The sequence below is a fragment of the Peromyscus californicus genome, unplaced genomic scaffold (genome assembly GCF_007827085.1).
Source record: "Peromyscus californicus insignis strain IS unplaced genomic scaffold, ASM782708v3 Scaffold_16__1_contigs__length_79575227, whole genome shotgun sequence".
In the NCBI taxonomy this organism is placed as follows: domain Eukaryota; kingdom Metazoa; phylum Chordata; class Mammalia; order Rodentia; family Cricetidae; genus Peromyscus; species Peromyscus californicus.
Window position 1 is genome coordinate 2,098,305 of NW_026294458.1, and position 24,472 is coordinate 2,122,776.

The window sequence follows — 24,472 nt, forward strand, 5'->3', positions numbered from 1 at the left end:
TCTTCCAAATGCCCACAAAATGAACATTAACCCCTGAGTACCCAATGGCTTTCACAACTCAAAGTTTCAAAATCTACCACAGTCCTCTGACAAAACAGTCAAAGGCATAAAAGGCCACATCGAAGGAGCTGGAACAATGGTGAGTAAGTGATGAAGAGCACTTACTGATCTTGCAGAGTTCCCAGGTTCAATTCCCAGCTCCCATATGGTGGCTCACAACAATCCCTAACTCCAGTTCCAGGGGATCTGAAGATCTCTTCTGACCTCTACAGGCACCAGGCATGTACACACATAAATGTGAGGAAAACATGCATATACATAAAATAAAATCCTAAAAAATACACCCCACCAAGAGTGAAGTATAAAGGAAACTATTCACTGTGAATGATACATAGAGCCTTAGCAGTTGTATTAATATAACATATAGAACTATTATCCAACAGATATATGAATGTATTTAAATACTATCTATTGACAACTGGATACAGGTATACAACCCTCTCAATTTCTCTGAACCTAAAATAGTTCTTTTTAAAAGTACTAAAAAATAGTTTTTTTAGGAAAAAAAGCTATTTCAGCCAAATAAAGGCAAAACATATTCCTAGACTTACAAAACTGACTATTGCTTACAAACCCACCTAAGAAAAATACACCATATAAATCCATACAAATCACATGAAAAACAAGGATGAGTGAAAGCATCTAAAAGAGTGTGTGTGTGTGTGTGTGTGTGTGTGTGTGTGTGTGTGTGTGTGTATGAATGAATGATGGTTTTGTGTCTCAGCTTGACAAAAGCTAGAGTCAGCAGAGAGGAAGGAGCCTCAGTTGAGGAAACGCCTCCATGAGATCCAGCTGTAAGGCATGTTTTCAATTAGAGATCAATGTGGAAGGGCCCAGCCCATGGTGCATGGTGCCATCCTGGGGCTGGTGGCCCTGGGTCCTATTAAGAAAGCAGAAGGAGCAAGCTAGGTAAAGCAAGCCAGTAAGCACCACCCCTCCAATGGCCTCTACATCATCTCCTGTCTCCCAGATCCTTCCCTGCTTGAGTTCCTGGCTTGAATTCCTTCAGTGATGAACAGCAATGTGGAAGTGTAACCAAATAATCCCTTTCCTCCCCAACTTGCTTTTTGGTCAAGGTGTTTTGTACCAACAATAGAAACCATAACTAAGACAATAAACATAAGTTTTGAAGTTGGACTGAAAGCAATTTTGCATTATGATATAGCTACAGGACTTTGGTGGCCAGGGAGTGGAATGTGGTGGTTTGAAAGAAAATACCCCATAAGGAAGTAGGTGTATTAGGAGGTGTGGCTCTGGAGTAGGTGTAGTCTTGTTGGAGAAGTGTGTCACTGTGGAGGTGGACTCTGAGGTCTCATATATGCTCAAGCCACACCCAGTGAGACAGACCATTTCTTATAGCCTGTAAGTAAAGATGTATGAACGTTCAGCTCCTTCTCCAGCACCATGTCTGTAGGCATGCTGACTGGCTTCCCACCATGAGGGTAATGGACTAAACCTCTGAACTGTAAGAGAGCCACCACAATGAAATGTTTTTATGGTGATATTTTATTTGTACTGAAATGTGATTTTATTTGTATGTTAATAAATAAAGTTGCCTGGAGGTCAGAGCTAATAGCAAGCCATAGCAGAGCAGGGCGTTGGTGGCGCACACCTTTAATCCCAGCTCTTGGGAGGCAGAGCTAGGCGGATCTCTGTGTGTTCAAGGATACAACCAGCATGGAGACACACGCCTTTAATCTCAATACCAACCATAGAAGACCTGGAGGTCTGTACAGACGGGCAGTGACGAGGAGATCATGTGGTTGGGTTTACAACCAATGAGAAGGTCTTTATATAGAACAGAAAGTCTATATAAAGACAAACACACAGGAAGTAGGTCTCTCTTTGATGAAGAGGATAGCTGCAGCAGTGACGGTAAGGCTCTTAGCTCTGACCTCTTGGGCTTTCGTCCCTGCATTGGCTCTGTGTTTCTTATTTAATAAGACGGTTGGTTACATCTACATGTTTTCCTTTATAAGAGTTGGCATGGTCATGATGTCTTTTCACTGCATTAGAAACCCTAACTAAGAAAGCCAGAAAAACAATTTCTATGAAGATTAAAGGATTCTATGACTACTAAACCAGTTATTAATGGGAAAGCATCAATCTGAAGACAAAGATCAATACATGAAAATGGGCACAAAGAACAAATAATGCTAAGAGACGTAATTAAAAGAGAAGTGAAAACATCACAAAAATCAACAAGATGGCAGGAATTAATATGCATCCTTCATTAATAACTGAGTATTAATGATGTCAATTCCACCTATAAAAAGACACTAATAGGTTAGATTAGAAAATAAGAACCAGCTAGACAATGGTAGCATACACCTTTAATCTCAGCACTCAGGAGGCAGAGGCAGGCAGATTTTTTAGTTTACAGAGTGAGTTCCAGCACAGCTGGGTCTTTATAGAAAAAACCCTATCTCAAGAAAAAGAGGGAGAGGGGGAGAGGGAGGAAGAGGGAGAGAGAGAAAGACTAAATAGAGGATCCTAACTCCAGCAGAAGGCCCTTGCTCCACCAGAGGTCACACACCAAGGACTACCCATAGTTTCTCAGGGCCTGCTCAGCCTACCTCCAAGTACTCCTCCGCATACCCTGGCCACAACTCAGGCAAAAGCCCCCTTACTCTACCAGAGGCCATATAAGCTACCGGAACTCCCGGTAGGCTGCCCAAACACACTCTCTCAGGGCCCACCCAGCCTACCCCAAACTGCCCCTCCCCTCACCATATCCAGGCCCCCAACTACACCAGAGGCACCCTGCTGGACTAGAAGTCACACCAGCCACCAGAACACCAGGTAGGCCCACCCACCTGCAGACTGCCCAACTCTCTCAGTGCCCAGCCCCCAACTCAGGTGGAGACCCACTACTTAACCACAGGCCTCTCCAGTCAGAAGAGCCGAGAGGAAACCTAGGAACAAACAAGCATCCAACAAAGCCATATTCAGAAATCAGCAACCTAGACCTATAATCACCCCAAACCCAGATGCCTAGATGCCAGTTAAGAACATAATCAACAATAGCAAGAGCAATATGTCACCAACAGAATCCAGCTACCCTACTACAGCAAGCCCTAAATATTCCAACACAGCTGAAGCACAAGAAAACAACCCTAAAACCAACTTTATGGAAATGGTAGAGGTCCTTAAATAAATAAAGCCAATAAGGAAACCAAGGAAAAGACAAACAAAAAAAGTGAAGAGGGCTGGAGAGATGGCTCAGAGGTTAAGAGCACTGACTGCTCTTCAGAGGTCCTGAGTTCAATTTCCAGCAACCACATGGTGACTCACAACCATCTGTAATGAGATCTGGTGCCCTCTTCTGGTCTGCAGTCATACATGCTGTATACATAATAAATCTTAAAAAAAAACTGAAGAAACCCAAGAAAAAAACAAACAGTTGAAGAAAACAAAACTGTTCAAGGCATGAAAACGGAAATAGAAGAAATAAAGAAAATACAAACTGAGGGAATTCTGGAAATGAAAAATCTAGGGAAGCAAATAGGATCTACAGATGCAAGCATCACCAAGAGAATAAAAGAAAAAAATGAAAGAATCTCAGGCACTGAAGATACAATAGAAGAAATAGATACATCAGTCAAAGAAAAAGTTAAATCTAAAAACTTTCTTACACAAAACATCCAGGAAATCTAGGACATTATAAAAAGACTAATCCTAAGAATAATAGGAATAGAAGAAGAATCCTAGCTCAAAGGCTCAGAAAATATTTTCAACAAATCATAGAAGAAAATTTTACAAACCTAAAAAAAAGGACTTGCCTATAAAGGTACAAGAAACATACAGAGTACCAAATAGATTGGACCAGAAAAAAAAGGGGGTCTCATTAAATAATAATCAAACATTAAACATACAGAAAGAATGAATGAAATACAGAAAGAAAGAATGTTAAAAGCTGCAAGGGGGAAATGCCAAGTAACATACAAAGGCAGACCTACTAGACTTACACCTGACTTCTCAATGGAGACTCTGAAAGCCAGAAGGTCCTCGACAGATGTTACGGCAGACACTAAGAGACCATAGATGGCAAACCAGACTATTATACCCAGCAAAATTTTCAATCACCATAGCTGGAGAAAACAAAATATTACGTGATAAAGTCAAATTTAAACAATATCTACGTATAAATCCAGCATTACAGAAGGTACGAGATGAAAAGCTCCAACCCAAGAAGGTTAACTATACTCATGAAAACACAGGAAATAATCTCACACCAGCAAAAACTAACAGAAGGAGAAGCAAATACACACACACACACACACACACACACACACACACACACACACACCACTAACAACAATGACAAAATAACAGGAATTTAAAAACATTGGTCATTGATATCTCCCAATATCAATGGACTCAATTCCCCAATAAAAAGACACAGACTAACAGAAAGGATGAGAAAACACAATCCATCCTTCTGCTGCATACAAGAAACACACCTCAACATCAAAGACAGACATTGCCTCAGAGTAAAGGGTTAAAGGATTTTCCAAATAAATTAATCTAAGAAACAAGCTTATATAGCTATTCTAATATCTAACAAAATAGACTTCAAACCAAAATTCATCAAAAGAGGAAAGACACTACATACTCATCAAAGGAAAAATCAACCAAGGTAATATCTCAATTCTTAACATCTATGCATTACTAACACTTAAATCACACATCAACCCTCACATTTTGATAGACAGTGACTAAGTACCCCACTCTCACCAATAGACAGGTCATCTAAGCAAAAATCTAAACAGAGAAACACTAGAGCTAACAGACATTATAAACCAAAAATAAACCTAACAGATATCTACAGAATATTTCACCCAAACACAGAATACGCCTTCTTCTCAGCACTTCACAGAACTTGATCCAAAATTGACCACATACTCAGTCACAAATGCAATAAAACTGAAATAACCTCCTGCATCTTATTGGACCACCAGGGATCAAAGTTGGATTTGGATAGCAACAGAAATAACAGAAAGATTATAAACTCATGAAAACTGAACAACTCTCTACTAAATGACTGATGGGTCAAGACAGAAACAAAGAAAGAAACCAAAGACTTCCTAGAATTCATAAAAATCAATGCACAACATGCCCAAAATTATGGGATAGAATAAAAGCAATGCTAAGAGGAAGTTCACAGCAGTAAGTGCCTTCATAAAGAAATTGCAGAGATCTCATACTAGTAACTTAACAGTACACCTGAAAGCTCTAGAACAAAAGGAAGGAAGCTCAACCAAGAGGAGCAGAAGGCAGGAAACAATCAAACTAAGGGCTAAAATGAATGAAATAGAAACAAAGTGAACAATGCACAGAATCAATGAAACAAGTTATCCAGCAGGAAGTAGTAAGAGAAGCTACGCCCAAATTCCCAAATTATATGTAATTTTACTTTGTTAAGGTTAAAACCTTCCTTTTTGAAAAAAAAAAAAATGGGGGAAGTGCTGTGGGATGTTCTGTATGGCAAATGTGTTGCTAATTAGTCAATAAATAAAACACTGATTGACCATTGGCTAGGCAGGAAGTGTAGGCGGGACAAGGAGGAGAATAAAGCTGGGAAGTGGAAGGCTGAGTCAGAGAGACACTGCCAGCCGCCACGATGAGAAACAGCATGTGAAGATGCCGGTAAGCCACGAGCCACGTGGCAAGGTATAGATTAATGGAAATGGATTCATTTAAGCTGTAGGAACAGTTAGCAAGAAGCCTGCCAAGGCCATACAGTTTGTAACCAATATAAGTCTCTGTGTTTATTTGGTCGGGTTTGAGCGGCTGTGGGACTGGCAGGTGAGAGAGATTTGTCCTGACTGTGGGCCAGGCAGGAAAACTCTAGCTACAAAGTTAGTTGAGAAAAATCAACAAGATAGACAAACCCTTATCCAAACGAATTAAAAGACGGAGAGAGAATACCCAAATTAACAAAATCATTAATGAAAAGGGAAACATAATAATGGACACCGAGGAAATCCAAAGAATCATTAGGTCATACTTTTAAAACCTGTACTCCACAAAACATAAAAATCTAAAAGAAATGCATAATTTTCTGGATAAATACAACTTACCAAAGTTAAATCAAGATCAGATAAACAATTTAAAGGACCTATAACCCCTAAGGAAATAAAAGGCTCCCAACCAAAAAGGAAAAAAAAAAAAAAAAAGCTCAAGGCCAGGTGGTTTTAGTGCAGAATCTACCAGACATTCAAAGAAGAGCTAATACCAATCTTCCTCAAATTATTCCTCCACAGAATAGAAACAGAAGGAACACTGCCCAATTCATTTTATGAGGCCACAGACACCCTGATACCCAAACCACACAAATATTCAACACAGAAAGAGAATTACTGACCAATTTCCCTCATGAACATAGATGTAAAAATACTCAATAAAATATTCACAAACTGAATCCAAGAACACATCAAAAAGATCATCCACCATGATCAAGTAGACTGCATCCCAGAGATTCTAACTTACACCAGTCAGAATGGCTAAGATCAAACACATAAGTGACAACTCATGTTGGCAAGGATGTGGAGTAAGTGGAACACTTCTCCATTGCTGGTAGGAGTACAAACTTGTAAAGTCACTATGGAAATCAATATGGCAATTCTTCAGAAAATCAGGAATAAATTTACTTCAGGACCCAGCTATACCCATTCTTGAGCATATACCTAAAGGATGCTCCACTATACGATAAGGACACTTATTCAACTATGTTCATAGAGGCTTTATTCATAATAGCTGGAAACTGGAAAAAACCTAGATGTCTCTCAACTGAAAAATGGATAAGAATATGTATATTTACACAGTATTACCCAGCTTTCAGGAAAAAAAAAATTGACATTATGAGATTTTCAGGCAAAAAGATAGAACTAGGAAAAAAATCATCCTGAGGGAGGCAACCCAGACCCAGAAAAACAAGTGGATATGTTCTGTTAAGTAAAGGATAATCACACACAATCCACAGACTCAGAGAAGTTAGATAAAGAGGAGAGGTCTGAGGGGACGCATGGATTTCCCTGGGAAAGGGAGATAGGATAGATTTTGTGGATGGACTTGGGAAGTGGAAATGGAAACAGGCAGAATCAGGTGGGGTGGGGACTGAGGGAGAGAGTAGTAGCAGAGACAACTTGAGTAAGTGAGCATTTAGGGGTGATATGGAAGCCTAGTGCAGTGGAAACTTTCTGGAGCCTATGAGGGTGACCCTAAAGAGTAATAGAAGACATGGAGCCTGAACCAAACATCTTCTTTAACCAGGCTAGGCTCCTGGTGGTAGCACTGGGACAGCAACCCAGCCACAAAACCTACAACCCAAAACCTGTCCTGCCTGCAAGATGCCCTGGGGCAATGGTGGCTCAGAGCTTATGGGAGTGGTCAACCAATGACTGGTCTAACTTGAGGCCCAAGCCACAAGAGGGAGCTAATGCCCTACACTGCCTGGATCTGGCCAGGATCTGGATGAAACAAACACAACTGAGAAAAAAAATCAATTAAATGATTCCTAATATTATGCTATACTCATGGATCAGTGCCTTATCCAGTTGTCATCAGAAAGACTTCCTCCTGCAGCTGATGAGAGCAAATGCAGAGACCCACAGCCAAACATTAGGTAGAGCTTGGGGAAACACCCCCTATCCCCTTACTCCCACCCCCAGCAGAAGAGCGGGAAGAAGGACTGTAGGAGCCAGTGGGCTCTAGTTCACCAGGAAAACATGACCCACAGAATCAACTAATCAGGGTTCACAGGGGTCACAGAGACTGAGGCGGCAACCACAGAGCCTGCATGGGTTTGCACAAGGCCCTCTACATACATATTGGGGTTGTTTACCTTGGGGTGTTTGTGGCCCCCCTAACAGTGGGCGAGGGGGTGTCTCTGACTCTTTTGCCTGTCGTGGAACCCTTTTCTTCCTACTAGGTTGCCTTATCCAGGGATGGTGCTGGGGGCGGGGGCGGGGGGGGGGGATTGGGAGGAGTAGAGGGAGGGGAGGCTGCAGTCAGGATGTATTGTACAAGAGAAGAATAAATAAAAATTAAAAAAATAAAACAGGACCCATCTTTTTCCTGACTCCAAAAAACACCTCACCATCAATGATTAAAAGGATGGGAAAAGGTATTCTAAGTAAATGGAACTAAGAAAAAACGAGGCATATCTATACACCCTCTTTTCAACACTCCATAGAACTTTCTCCAAAACCGACCAAATATTAAGGGACAAGCAAGATCAACAAATATACAAAAAGTTAGATAACACCCTGCATTCAATCTCACCACAAGAAATAAGACTGTTGTCGACAGCAATAGAAGCTACAGAAATTACAGACTCATGGAAACTAAACAATACATTATTGAATAATGAGTGGGTCAAGGAAGAAACAAAAAGGGATATTGACAAATTTTAAGAACTGGAAGAAAATGAAACTACAACATAAAAAAAAAATCAAGGAAGGCCCCCTAAACACTCCCAAGGGGGTGGGGGGGATACAAACTCACAGAAATGTAAAAAACAAGCAACAACAACAACAAAAAAACTAAACTACTAGGTAACTGGGTTAAGGAATTCAGAAAGGAAATAAAAAAAAATCCTAGAATTGAATGAAAATGAAAACAAACACTACCGAAAATAAGACACAATAAAGACACTCCTCCTAAAAGGAAAGTTTACAGCACTAAAGTGCACACATCAAAAATTTGAGAGATCTGGAATCAATATCCTTTTTCTTTTTTCTTTTCTTTTTGTTTTTTTTATTTTTCTTGTTGTTTTTTCAGATAGGGTTTCTCTGTGTAACAGTTCTTGCTGTCCTAGAATTTACTCTGTAGATGAGGCTGACCTTGAAAGTATAAAGATCTGCCTCCCTTTGCCTCCTGAGTGCTGGGATTAAAGGTGTGTGCACCACCCCACCAGGCTCGAATCAATGTTAATGATATACCTGAAGGCCTTGGAAAAACAAGACCAACCCAACACCTAAAAATGTAGTTGGGAAAGGATGACTAGTGTAGAAGCTTGTTGAAATACATATAAATAAAAAGAATAGATGGAGCTACCAAACAATGGGCAGCAATGCCCACTAGACACCACAGACTAATGGATTAAAAAGTCCAGTGCCAGGAATGGTGTTTTGATTATTTTTCTATTGCTATGAAGAGGCACTACAACCAACACAACTTACAGAGTAAATTGGGGACTTACAGTTTCAAGGGGTAAGTCCATGACCATTATGGTGGGAAGTATGACAGCAGCTGGGCAGGCATGAAGTTGGAGCACTATCTGAGAGCTTACATCTAACCCACAAGAAAGAGGCAGAGAGACCTAACTGGGAAATGGCACACCTTCTCCAGTGAGACCACACCTCCTAATCTTTCCCAAATAGTTCCTCCAACTAGGGACCAAGTATTCAAATATATGAGCCTATGGGGGCCATTCTCACTCAAACCACCACAAATCAGTTACCTCTTTTGGAGCTGTTGGGCAGTTAGGTCTCACAGACCCCGTAAGCATTACAGGCTACTGCCAAGGCTCCTGGTTATCCTCCAGAACTTGATGGTACCCTAATCCTTAAGACACACTGAGTCACTGAACGTGGAGAAATCAAGCTGGTACTAACTACTGGGAAGCTTCATCGCTACTCAATAGCTTTCCTAGTGCTGGAAGATGCTATGTATGCTACCAGAGGAGAAAAGCAATCACCAATCTTAACCAGCCGTGAACCTTGCAAGCTACAACAACCTACCAGGCAAGACATGCCCACTGGTAGGAACAAATGTCATGGGAGTAACCAAGCACTCTCCTTTTGGACTTAAGGCCTATCCCACAAGTTGAAGCCCATATCTGACACCAGTACTGAGGTAAGAATCTATGGCTAGAGAGACCATAAGCCCTAGAGGAGAATCTACTATTACTCTGATAAATGGGCATGGTATTTAAGACTCCCAATGCCTCAATGTTTTATCCACAGATTAGTGCATCTCTCAAGCCTCATCAGAGAAGCTTTTTTTTTTTTTTTTTTTTTTTGCAGTAGATAGTGATGAACCCAGAGATCCACAACTGGGTAAGGTATTGAGAATATGCCTGTGGAATAATCAGCCCTAAATAGGACATCCATATCACAGCCCCTCCTTTTGAGGCTCTGGAATTATTGCTGGTGAGGAAGCAGAAAGACTGTAAGAGCCAGAGGCAGTGGATGGCTATACAGCAGCAGTGTTTTCTGGAAACAACAGAGCAATCGTACATAGCATGCTCCAGACACAGCATGCTCCAGACCTGCACACGCTCAAACCAGACAAAATACCAGCATGGATAGGGAAGGTGGACATGAAGTCTCACTACTAGCTAAGGAGCGACTGGCAATTGACAGCTGGTGAAAAAGGGTGAGTCAGTTGTCTTTAAGGGTGTGGTCCCTTGTGGGTTGCTCATGCTCCAGTGGAAGGCCACACATCAAAAAGTATATGGGCCACACAAAGTATGTGTAATAGGTTTAAGGGGGAAAAAAGGACACAAAGTGGGAGTGGATCTGAGTGTAGTTGGGGGGAGATAAATATGATTAAAATACACTATTAAATTTTCAAAGAACTAATAAAAGAAAAAGATTTAAAACAACATCTAATTGAAAAAAGAAAAATGGAAATAAGCAATAACAAAATTGACTTACAAAGAAAAATATACTAAACAATAAATCAGGAATGACCAAATAGTGGTGGTGTGGGGGGGGGGGGGGGTTCTGAAACATGTTGAAATGAAATCAAAGTAATATGCATGAATAACACTTATCAATAAGACAAAAGACAAATAAATTAAATCAGACCTTTTTTTTTTATTATTTTTTGAGACAGGATCTCACTATGTAGCTTTGGATGGCCTGGAACTCATTATATAGAACAGGCTGGCTTTGAACTAACAAGAGATCCACCTGCCTCTGCCTCCCAATTAGTGAGATTAAAGGTATGCACCACCAAATGAGGCCAAACACTTTTATACTAGAGGGAAATGTAATAACAATGACTGAAAACATAGTAAACAAAATTGACAAATAAAAAAAGGCCAATAGACAGTATAACAATAGTTGGAGACATCAATTTGCTTTTAATGATAGATTAGAAAACTAGGCAAATGATGAAGAAAATTAAGAACTGAACTGTTCTAAGAAATTGCTGTTCTAATTATTTACATACATGTCTACTTATTTATGGTGCAGTGAATTCAGGACCTTAGCCATGCTAGCTAGCTAACAACATTATATTCCCAACTCCTCGAAAAACATCAATGAGACCAAAGAGATACCTTGAAAAATGGTCTGCCCAAAAACAGAATACAAATTCTTTTCAAATGCATATGGAACATTCTTCCAGACAAATCATATATTAGGCTATAAAACTGAATACAAAAAGGTGAAATCTAAGTATGCTATTCTACAAGATTAGAATAAAAATCCATGTAAAACACAGGCAAAAACTGGGGAATTTTAAAACATATAAACAACATAGTCAAGACTAGCCAATGGGTCAAAGAAAAGATCCCAGGATAACATAGAAAATACTTCGAAATGCCAACAAACTGAAGAAAAAAAATTTTGTGTACTACTTCTAGGGACTAACCTCACCCTAAACTAAGGATGAGGAGAGGAGAAAAAAATCAGTCAGGCAGTTTTGGCACATGACTCCAAAACCCAGCAACTCTGCTTCCTGTTCTGGACAACCAGTTTGTTCTTGGATAGAAGCCAGAATGTCCCTACTTTTATCTGTAGTTCTGTCCTGGCCAGAGTCCAGAAACACCAAAAATATTTAGGGAAACTGGTTCCTGATTGTTTTCTTGTTTGTAATCTTTCCTTTTTCACTTAGGAACTTGAATGAGCAAATGTGGAGAGAAGCTGTGCATGATTAGATACACTAGAAGGTGTGTCCAAATCAAACCCTGGGACAGAGGGTCACATAGCAACATTCAGGATGGGAAACTGACCAACCAGCTCAACTTCCAAGCTATACCCCAGTAGTTTTATTTAGGGTTTTATTTTAAGTAGGACCCTTGGTAGAAAGGGTCCTATTTTTTTGGGACCTGCTACTGCTGTACAGGAACCTCATACCTAGAAATACTTGGCCAAAACAAAACTGAGTAAATCAATCAATCTCTCTCTCTCTCTCTCTCTCTCTCTCTCTCTCTCTCTCTCTCTCTCTCTGTGTGTGTGTGTGTGTGTGCGCGCGCGCGCGCAACAGTTTATATTTTTGTTACTTTTTCTTTTACTGAATTTTGTTTGTTTAAATTTTGTTTTTTCTTCTTTTTAGAAAAGGAGAGCATGAAGTTGGGTATCCAGAAAGGTGGGGAGGTCCTGGAGGGGTGGGAGTATGACCAAAATATATTGTATAGAAAAACTTTAAAATAAAAATATTGGAGGAAAAAAAGAAAAGAGAGAAGCAAGAGTAAGATCTGGAGAGAAACCCAAAGGGAAGATGTCAGTGACATCAGTTCTGCTGCCACCAGGAAGTTGGAAGACGATCTTGAAAACTGTGGTGCCTCACAGAAAGCATGGAATCTCTATACCAGTCTCTATACCAGTAGCTCTCAACATTCCATTCCTAATGATGTGACTCTTTAATACTGTTCCTCATGTAGTGGTGACCCACAACCACAAAATTATTTTCGTTGCTACTTCATAACTGTAATTTTGTTACTGTTATGAATAATAATGTAAATATAGGATATACAGGATATCTGATATGCGACATACACCCCCCACTCCTTCCTGCCTGCACCTAGAGGCTTCTACCAGGACCTGCCCTCCCTGCCTGCAACCTACAGGGCCCTCTGGACAAATCCAACCTCTCCAAACAGCCAAATCCTCCTGCACATCCTTCTCTAGGATCAAGCAATGTGAACCCACCTGATCCTCCCCTCTTGGAAATCACCGTACTCCCAAGTCTACCCCCAAATTCCAAACCTGGTCCAGGATACACATCCTGCACACTAGCCCAGTCCTGTGTACTCTTTATTCCACTAAAGGCACAACCAACCTCAAGAACTGTACATCATCTCCTCTGCCCCAACCTGCTCTGACCATTATCAGACATAGCACTCACAAAGAAAATCCATGTACCCAGATTTCATCCCAAAAATACAAGTTGAAAACTCAAGGCAGTATCCCCCCCAAAAATCTACCATTCCTACAGAAGTATCTGCCAATGAGATTACCTAGATGAACTTCAGAATATAGAATTTAAAAGAATAAGCACAAAAATCATCAAAGAATCCAAAGAGTTTTAAAGGCAACACAAAGAAACAGCTCAATGAACTCAAAGAGAAGGAAGGTAACGAGAATAAGCACCTAAGTGATGCCAAAGAAAAAACAAAGTTGAAGAAAATGACAAAAACAAACCACCAGGATTTGAAAGTGGAATTCAAGAAAGATATAGAAGAACTCAAGCTGAAATAAAAATGGAATTGAAAAACTCAAAACCTAGTTAGAAAACTTAAAAGAAAAACTTAATAAGTAGAATCATCAAACAAAAGACAGATTATCAACTTAAATATAAAGGAGATGATCTAGATGTAATAAGCAAAGCATACAAAAAATTTAATAAAGACAGGAAAGGATGTTAGACAGCATGAAAAAAGCCAAACCTTGGAATTACAAGAGTAAACGAGGGAGAAGAATCCCAAGATCAGGGAAGAAAACTTCCCCAAACTAAGGGAAGACACAATCACACAGATACACCAAAAAAAAATAAGACCAGAAAAGAAAATCCCCACAGCATATCATAGTCAAAACAGTAAAATACAGAACAAAGAAAGAGTATTGAAGGCTTCAAGAGAAGAAACACAAGCCACACGTACAAGGAAACCAGTCACAATGGCAGTTGGTTTCTCAGTGGAAACTCTAAAAGCCAGTAGAACCTGAATACCAACGTAGACTACTGTACCCAGCAAAACTAACTTCCATAGTTGAAACACAAAGAAAAATTATCCATGATATAAACTGTAGTTGGTTATTTTTTACTCTTTGGGGACCCACCACTCAGCTCCCAAACAAATATATGGAGACTTACTTTTACTTACAAATGCCTGGCCTTAGCTTGGCTTGTTTCTAGCCAATTTTTCTAACTTAAATGATCCCATTTCTCTTTAACTACATTTTGTCTCCGGACTTTTTAACCTTCTTTTTTTCTATATATCTCTCCTTCCTTCTTACTCCATGGCTGGCTCTGTGGCTGGGCGGCTGGCCCCTGGCATCCTCCTCTCCTCCTTTCCTCAATCCTCCCTCTTTTCTCTTCTCCCAAACCTAGATTTCTCCTCCTATTTATTTTCTCTGCCTGCCAGCCTCGCCTATGCTTTCTCCTGCCTAACTATTGGATGTTCTTTATTAGCCCAATCAGGTGTTTTAGACAGGCAAAATAACACAGCTTTACAGAGTTGAATGCAACATAAAAGAATGCAACACATCTTTGCATCATTAAACAAATATTCAACAGCATAAATGAATGTAATACATCTAAAGAAAATACAAGAAGCAATTTATTAGGCTGAAAAGAGGAATGAGCCTAACCCAAGGGATAGTAGAAAGAAATAAGGTGTAATTTGTTACAAAAAACAACACCAAAAATCAACCACCCAATAACTGTAATCAATATACCTTTCAAAAATACCTTTAAATATACAAAACAAAGACTGTAGACCAACAGAACAAAATCAAAGACCAAAACAATAGTACACATAACCTCAGCCATTTAGTATTTTACAAAGATGCCAAAAACATAAGCTCAAGGGAAAAAAGCACCTTCAGCAAATGGTTCTGGGAAAACTGGTTGTCCACATGCAAAAGAATGAAAATAGATCTGTAGCTATCAAAACCACCTTGCACAAAACTAACTCCAAATGCATCAAAATCTAAATGTGAAACCTGAACCTGAAACTGTTAGAAGAAAACATGAGGGCGTGGGTAGCCTACGTGATATAGGTGCAGGAAAAGACTTTCTGGCCAATAATTGACAAGTGAGACTTGTCAAAACAGATTCTGCACTGCTAAAGAAACAATCAACTGGGGGAAGAGGAAGCCCACAGAATGGAGAGAATCTTTGCCAGGTATATCCTGGACAGAGGTATATACGAAGAACTCAAAAAACAAAGAGTCAAAAAAGCAAATGCCCCATTTTAAAAATGGGCTAGGGATCTGAACAGAGAGTTTCTAAAAAAAGAAAAAGAAAAATAGCTAAGAAGTTGAAGGGACACTAGCCCTCTCAATGCAGACGGCTCTGGCAGGGCTTGCCCTTTTACCCATCCCCTCTGCCTTGCTAAAAACCATTTGATTACATTCCTAAAGCTGGCCACCAAGGTCTAGTCCCTTATTTGGCCTCTTTCTTCTCCTGAGGCTGACTACCAAAGTCCAGCAATAAAAAGTCTCCCTTTGGTTCACCTCATTAGCATGCCCAATTACAATTGAACACCTCATCCTAACACGGGGTTTCCCATTTTACCTTTATAAATCGCCATTTTCCTATGTGCCAGGTCTGTCTCCTCTCTATCCCGAGGCGGTCGCTTGTCCCGCTGGGTCATATGCCCCTTCCTCCTTCCCTGGTTCCTGTCCCTTCTCCCTCATCCCTATCTCCATTACCACCACATCCTAGCCCATTCTAACACAGACCCTCCCCTCCTATTTGCTGCTGTTTTCTGCCTGAGTCAGAGAGCAGTCACTTCAACTTTTCTTCCCTGTTTAATAAAGGATCTCTCTGTGTTTGGGTGTGACTTGTGCCTAATCCAGAGCCTGGGAGGGAGCCCCCACTGTGCGGGAGTCAAAACAATTTTGAGATTTCATCTTACCCCAGTCAGAATGGAAAATTTCAACAACTGAGGAAAAGTGGTAGAAGGAACGTGGGAAAAGGGACGCCCTCACTCACTGTTGCTGGGATTACAAACTGGTCTAGCCACCCTGGAAATCAGTGTGGAGCATCCTCAAAAAAACTAAAAATAATTCTACCATATGACCCAGATATACACGCTATGTCAGGTGCCCAAAGGATTCAGCATCCTACTACACAGATACTTGCTCAGCATGTTCACTGTTACTGTATTCACAACAGCTAGAAAATGGAAACAACCTATGTCCTTCCACTGACAAATAGATAAGGAAAATGTGATACAGATACACTATGGAATATTGTCTAGCTGTTAAAAAATAAAATTCTATGCAAATACATGGAAGCATAAAATGTTATATCAAAGAAAAGCCCAGGACTTATGGTTTCTATGGTAATATATCATGTACCCTAATAAACTTGCCTGAGTATCAGAGGACAGAGCCAGTCACCAGATTAGACATAGAGGTCAGGCAGTAGTGGCACATACCTTTAATCCCAGCACTTGAGATCTCATGCCTTTGCTTGGGAAGCACACATCCCTTTAATCCCAGGAAGTATTATGGCAGGGCAGAGAAAGGTGCATAAGGCATGAGGAAACAGGAACTCACTCTCTTTAGGCTGAGGATTTTGTAGAGGTAAGAACTAGTGACTGGCTGTTCTGCTTCTCTGATCTTTCAGCTTTTACCCCAATATCTGGCTCTGGGTTTTTATTAAAAGGCCATCTAAGATTTGAACAACAGCTTCCATAATGTAGTCTAAGAAATGTTCTGAGAATTAACATCAACCCAAGTTTAGAGGTATATACTTTTAATCCCAGCACATGAGAGGCAGAGGCAGATGGACCTCTGTGAGTCTGAGGCCAATTGGTCTTCAGAGTAAGTTCCAGGCCAACCAGAGCAACATAGTGTGACCTTGTCTCAAAAACCAAACATATCTAATATCAATCCTTCCCAAGTTTCCCCATAGTAATACAGGTTAAGCATCCATAATTCAAAAATACAAATTCCAAAATCGGAAATTTACTGAGTAATTGACGGGACACTCCAAGTGGAAAATTGCATACTTGATCTCATGTGTTGAATTATAGTCAAAAGCCAGGCACACTAAAAGCATTGTATAAATTTCCTTCAGTCCTTATGTACATGGTTGTATACCAAGCACCACTGAACTCATGTTTAGACTTTGTTCCCATATCTAAAATAACTCATTATATGTATGCAAATGGTCTGAAATCTAAAATTCATTTTTATCTAAAACAACCCCAAATAAAGGATACTAAACCTGTTTTGCCTTCATATGTGTCTGATTTATCTCAGTTAACAGATGTCATCTAAGCTCACCAATGTTGCTACAAATGTCAGAATTCCTTTCTTTTTAAGGGATGAATAGTATTGATTATATATATAACATTTTATCTGCCCATTCATTCGGGTCTGAACACCTAGGTTGCTTCAACATCTTGCTATGATGAATATTCTGCAATAACAGGGGTGTCATGGTTGTTGACAACTTGGCACAAAACTAGACATAACTGGAAAGAGAAAAAAATCTCAATTTAAGAACTGGATTCATCAGACTGTGCATTCTGGGCATGTCTGTGGGGCATTTTCTTAATTGCTGAGAGGGAGGTCAAGCCCACTCTAGGGGGTGCCATTCCTAAGCATGTGAACGTGGACTGTATAAGAAAGGTAGTCAAGCAAGCCAGGGAAACAACCCATTAAGTAACATTTCTCAGTGGTTTCTGCTTCAGGCTCCTTCCTTGAATTCCTGCCTTGACTCCTCTTCCTCTCCCAAGTTGCCTTTCGTCAGTTTTTTTCACAGCAACAGAAAGCAAAGCAAACAAGGACAACAGGAGTACAGAAAAATCTTCATCACACTGATTCAATTTATTTGCATACCTACCCAGATGTATATTTGCTGGGTTATATATAGGGTAGTTCTATTTTGGGGTGTTTTTTTGGTCTTTGGGGTTTTTTATTTTATTTTATTTTATTTTATTTAGAAACCTTAATATTGTAACAAGACACATGAATGACCAAAAGTACAAATCTTTAGTAGACTTCCAAGAAATGCAAATTAAAATCCCAATGAGGAGCTGGAAAAATGGCTCCATGATTAAGAGTATTCGCCGGGCGGTGGTGGTGCACGCCTTTAATCCCAGCACTCGGGAGGCAGAGGCAGGTGGATCTCTGTGAGTTCGAGGCCAGCCTGGGCTACCAAGTGAGTTCCAGGAAAGTCGCAAAGCTACCCAGAGAAACCCTGTCTCAAAAAACAAAAAACAAAAAACAAAAAACAAAAAAAAAAAAAAGAGTATTCACTTACTGCTCTTTCAAAGTACCAGAGTTTGGTTTCCAGCACCCATGTTGGGTGGCTCACTATTTCCTATAACTCCAACTCCAGGAGACCTGATGACCTCTTCTGGCCTCCATGAGCACCCACAGGCATGTGTACACATATACATACTCACACAAATAATTAAATAAATGTTTTTTAATAAAAAAAAAAAACTCAATGAAATATCACTTCATACTGTTAAAGCAGCCATTGTAAAAGTATGCTAAGGATCACTTACCTCAGTGGCATAGTACTAGTCTAGCATATATAAAGTTACCAGCATATATGTTTTCCCGTACCACCAAAATACAAAAGAAAGCAATACTGAACTTACTGGTCTTGAGGACTCCCAAAAACACATTCATTGCATTCACCAGCATCTTGACAAATACTCAACAAATCATACCAAGGCAAACCACAATCAAATTGCTTAAAACCAGCAATAAAGAAATCTTAAAAGATCAAGAATGAGGCTACTTCAGGCTTGTTGACAATAACTGGAAAAACCGGAAAACAAAAGCATGTTTTCAAAGCTTTAAAAGAAAACCATTTCCAGCCTAAGAGTCTATACAAGTTTTCAGTCGCATGTACTATAAATGCATTATAAAATCATCCCCTTCCCCACCCCTTGTCCCTCTTTCTCTTTCTCCTTCTCCGCTCCCCCTCTCAAACTAACCCAAACTGGTGTCAAACTCATAATCCTCTACCATCAGCCCCCTTCATGCTGGGATTACAGGTGTAAGTTACCACACTGCTGATAACATTTTTAGACATACCCAACCTCAAGCAATTATCGTCTATCAAGTTTTTCTCTGAGACTATTGAAAAATGCGTCTAACCAAAATGAGGATGAAAACTGAGAAAATACTTACGTACAGGAGGGCACAGAGCTCCATACAGGATTAAGGTTCATAAATAAATCTCTGGAACGCTAGGGATAGCATCTGGGTAGGAAAACCCTCTACAGGCTCTTGTGGTGCACACATGTCCCCTCTGCAAACATTATTTTGTGGGATTCTAAAATATCTAGTGTTAAGTCTAGCTGAAGGAAGCAGATGACTAGGGCCATGTTTCCTAAGATTACATCAGGCAGCTAGCCCTTTCTGCTCTTTCTCTGTCGATATGTGAAACCCACCAGATACTTTGGCCAATCATGAGACCATGCAAGCTCCAAGACAGAGAATCCAAATAAACTTTCTCCTTGAAGTTGTTTTTTTGGTTTTTGTTTTGGTTTGGTTTGTTTTGTTTTGGTTTGGTTTGGTTTGGTTTGATTTTTCGAGACAGGGTTTCTCTGTGTCGTTTTGGTGCCTGTCCTGGATCTCGCTCTGTAGCCCAGGCTGGCCCTGAGCTCACAGAGATCCGCCTGGCTCTGCCTCCCGAGTGCTGGGATTAAAGGTGTGCACCACCACTGCCTGGCTCTCCCTGAAGTTTTTACCTGCGGTCTGTCACAGCTACAAAACAATAACTAGCACAGATGATGAGGGGAGACCCCAAGGTAACAACATCCACAACTAGTGAGCACATTATATTCAAACTGGAGTGGCTAGGAGGCTGTGGGCTAGAGAGTTCTAAGAAAACAGAAGAGATAAAATCCCTACGATGTCTAAACAGCTTAACAACAGAAACAAACAACAGTGACAAATTAATTATTAGCATTAAATTAGGTTAAGCGAAAAAATAACAGTATGCCAAAGGAAAACAAAAAAAAAAAAAAAAGCTATGAAAGAAATAGTACCCTTGGTCATCAATATTATCGATGTGAAAATGTTGAATACTAGTCACAAACCTCACTATATCTGTACTGGGAGACTACAAGGGCAGCACAAGGAACAGAGATGGATGGATGTGAGCTCAGTGCAGGAGATCCTGTCACTTTAGAGATGAGCATGAAGAACAAAATCCTCTAGCCAGAGTTAAAATGGCTGCCCTGAGGAGGTGGGGAGTTGAAGTGATGGCTGCCCTGAGGAGGTGGGGAGTTGAAGTGATGACTGCCCTGAGGAGGTGGGGAGTTGAAGTGATGGCTGCCCTGAGGAGGTGGGGAGTTGAAGTGATGGCTGCCCTGAGGAGGTGGGGTTAAGATTAAGTGAGAGAAACGCTACACTCACCCAATGTCATAGGCGAACAGAAGAGTTCACACAATTATTCTTACCTCAGGGGGCTCACAGAGCCTGTCATCGTTTGTCAAAGAATGACTGCTTGCACAAGAAGCACAATCCGAGATGTCCACGGCCCCCTCACCATCGTCACATTCACTTGGCCCCCCAGGATCTTCCATGTCACTGTTGATCTCCCAGTCAATAAACTGTAATTCATCTAAAAAAATACAATTTTTTAACTTTGTTAATTTTATAGCCCCCTGATATTTATTTTGTAAACTTATTCTCAATGGTTGATGCACACATAGCACTGGATGACTTTTATAAATACACCAAGTGAACACTCTACTCCTACTCTCACCTCTGGTCACTCTGCCTCCCAATTCTCACCCCCACCTCAAATATAAGTGAACTACTGTTATTCATTTGTTTCTTAATCCTTGTAGTTTCTCCAGCACGTTCAAGAAAATGAGATACATACTATTTCTCCTTTCTTACACATCTTGACGTTTCTTTAATTAAGATAATGAAGAGATCCCTCATCAATAACAGCTATCTCATTCTTCTACATAATTCAGTAGTCTAGCGTATCAACAAACCATGGTTTATTTATATAGTCCCTTGTTAGAAATAACTTTTTCAAGGCTAGAGAGATGGCTCAGTAGTTAGGAGTAATGACTGCTCTTGCAGAGAACCCAGGTTCAATTCCTGGAACCCACACAGTTTTTAAAAAGTCTGTAATTCCTGTTCCAAGTAGATCCAATGCTCTCTTCTGGCTTCCAAGGGTACTGCATGCATGTGGTACACAAACATGCGTGAAGGCAAAACATCCATATAAATAAAATAAAAATAAACCTGAAAAAAAATTAATTTTTGAAATTAAAAGAAATAACTTCTTCAAGTATCTCCACACAAGAATTTTTTCCAGAAGTATCTTTCATAAAAAGGAATTAAACTAATTTAGATTCATTTTACCTCATAATCTCATTACAACTTTAGCAAATTTTAAGACAGATAAATTATGCACATGTATTACATGACCAAATGTACTAAATCTAATCTGCTATTCCTAAATAACTGAAAGCAGTTATCACAGATGGACTGAACTGTGAGGCACAATACATAACATAAATCTTTCCTATAGCTCAAAGTACAAATACTCAAAGAGCTAAGATCATGGATCTATTTACATCTCACTTAATGGAAGGGCATAGACTCTCTTCTTCCACTAAAGTGAAGGAATAGTTCATTCAAAATGTGCCAGATTTAGTACCTGGCTGGAACTTAAAATGTTAAAGAAAAAAATAATAGTAAAGTTAAAATACAGATGAGGCTGGAGAGATGGCTTGGCCATTAAAAGCACTTGCTGCCCTTACAGAAAAATCAGGCTGTTCCCAGCATCCACACAGTAGCTTACAACTCTGTAACTCAAGTTCCAGATACCCTCTTCTGACCTCCACAGGCACCAGGCACTCACGTGGTGCAGTTAAATACATGCAAGCATTCATATATACACACAAAATAAAATAACAAATAAGATATGGGGAAAAATTTAAAATAACTTTTTAATAAAGCTGGGCATAGTAGAACACACTTTTAATCCCAGCACTTAGGAGGCAGAGGCAGGTGGATCTCTGTGAGTTCCAGGACAGCCAGGGCTGTTACACAGAGACCCTGTCTTGAAAAACTAAATTAATTACTTAATTAATTTTATTAAATAGATAAATAAATAAATGAATAGCTTTTTTTAGTCTGGTAAGGTCTGAGAAGATATGGTAAAAGTCCACTACACTAATTACAAAAAACTAGAGGTTAAATCACCAGTGAAAAACTAGACCTTTACTTCTCATGACGAAGCCAGGCAGGGTAGTGCACAACAAACTCTCTGAGCTGCTGCATTATCACAGCAGGAAGTTGTGGTGAGCCAGAGAAGAGCACACACAAAACTAGAGTTGCCACCAGCACCACACACCTGAGGAGCACCCATCACAAATTCCGGTTTTCACTCAACAGAATGAGTATTTTAGAAGGGTCTGTCACACCAATCCAGATGTCAACAGTCACAATAAAGAAATGGAAGAGAGACAACAGTATTTACTTTGAGTAACCCACAGAAAAACAACATTGCAATGTGGTGAGTGAAATTAAGTGATACACCAGAAACAAAATGGGAATTCTGTTACTAACCATAGTAATCCCATTCACTTTACAAATGATGACTGGGTCTTTAATAAACTAAGGGGCTTTGTAAAAGTTCTAAAAGACTAAATTATCTGGGTATATGTTCATGTTTGGGGGCGGGGTGGGGGGCGCACGTGTGTACATGTGAGTACGTGCATGTGCAGACCAGAGTCAAGCTGGGTGTTGTTCCTCAGGCACTGCCCTACATATTTTCTGAGATCGAGTCTCTCACTCACCTGTAATTTATTAAGAAAGCAAGGTCTTCCTGCCACTGAGCCCCTGGGATCCACCAAGCTGCCTCCCTAATGTTGAGATTCATGCACCACCACGCCTGGTTTCTGTTTTATTTTGCTTTGTTTATAGGGTTTCACAGTACAGCCTTGGCTGATCTGGAACCTGCTATGGAGACCAGGTGGCCTTGGACTCACAGATCCTCCCAAGTGCTGGGATTAAAGGTGTGTCACCATACCAGGGCTTATGACTTTAAAACCACAGGTTCTGGGTGCTGAACTCAAATCTTGTTTACCAACTGAACTACCTCCTCAAGCCCAAGAAGAGGAATTTTTAAGAAAAGAAAAAAAAATATTTTGACAATTTTAACTTAGAGTTCTTCCTTCTTAAACCCAATTCTGGATCCTGTAGTCAAGACACTCTAATCCTAGGTCTGGGATATTATTTGTAAAGGAAATGAAGAAAGGTTTGGCAACCAGTATACAATTAAACAGTGGCATCCCTAGGTCTGAATTATCAACTGGAGCACTTACAAATGTGCCTCTCTTCACGTGACCTTTTATAACATGACCTTTTATAAGTCCCAATCATCTAATAAAATGAAGAGATTTCTTAGCTCATAAGATAGAGTATGTATAAAAAGAAGTAATATACTTAGCACCCAGCTTCGTATCTTAAACAAAATAAAATCACAATAACTGTAACATTTGTCATTCATTAAAGGTTTAAAAAAAATTAGAAGACTAGGAAGAGAGAACTGAAAAATGGAGACAGCCCAGCAACCACGTGCATGGCTTCAAATACTCCAAAGGATCATTTACTCTTTACTACCTGAGGATTAACTTTATAAGAAAAGTCAGTAAGATGTTAAATAATCTCATTTTTTAAGTATTCTAGTTTCTAATTTATCGGCTAGTATGTAAGGATGCACATACACTTCTGTGTACGTGTATGTAGAGGCCAGAAGTCAGTGTCAGGGATCTTCTGATCACTTTCAACCTTATATGTTGAGACAGGATCTCTTCTTAAGTGGATGATTTGATGGCCTGGCTGGTTAGGATGCACTAGTGATCTTCCTTTCTCTTCCGTACCAGTGCTGATGCACACTGTACCCAGCTTTTTTCTTTTTACATGGCTAGTAGGGATCGAGATCAGGTCCTCACACCTATGCAGGAACATTTTAGTGATATAGTCATTTCCCCAACCCCTAATTTTTTGTTTTCTGGGACAAGATATCAATAAGGAACCAAGCATGGGTTGGAACTCCAGATGTAAGCCAAGCTGGCTTTGAACTCACAACTATCTTACTTCTCAGTCCCTTAAGTGCAGTGTTAGTTCATTTCAAATAATTAGCCCAGAGCATGTTTCCATTTACAAATAGAATGTTAGAACCTACTGAATATCGTTTTCAGTAGAAGAGGGCAGCCACGTTTTAAACAGCAGTTTTATTAAGATATAATTAATATAAAGCACAGTTTTTAATATTGAAATCCTGTTCTAAATCATGTAAAAAATTAGTCAAGAGTCTTATCACAGTGAGTTTCAGTCAACAAGACCAAATTACTAACGTAAGAATTATCAGCTTTTTTTTTTTTTAAAGATTTATTTATTATGTATACAGTGTTCTGCCTGCACATATCCCTGCAGGCCAGAAGAGGGCACCAGATCTCATTACAGATGGTTGTGAGCCACCATGTGGTTGCTGGGAATTGAAC

At 39.9% G+C, this 24,472-nt stretch overlaps 1 protein-coding gene across 4 annotated transcripts in view; it reads right to left on the reverse strand.

Annotated features, from left to right (window-relative positions):
* The window catches only part of Spidr (scaffold protein involved in DNA repair), a 297,019-nt gene that overhangs the window by 230,802 nt on the left and 41,745 nt on the right, over window positions 1-24,472 (reverse strand). For all 4 annotated transcript variants that reach the window (XM_052739948.1, XM_052739949.1, XM_052739947.1 and 1 more), the window contains exon 5: window positions 20,399-20,562. In XM_052739948.1, coding sequence (XP_052595908.1) covers window positions 20,399-20,562 — 164 coding nt within the window. The remainder of the gene's footprint in view (window positions 1-20,398; window positions 20,563-24,472) is intronic.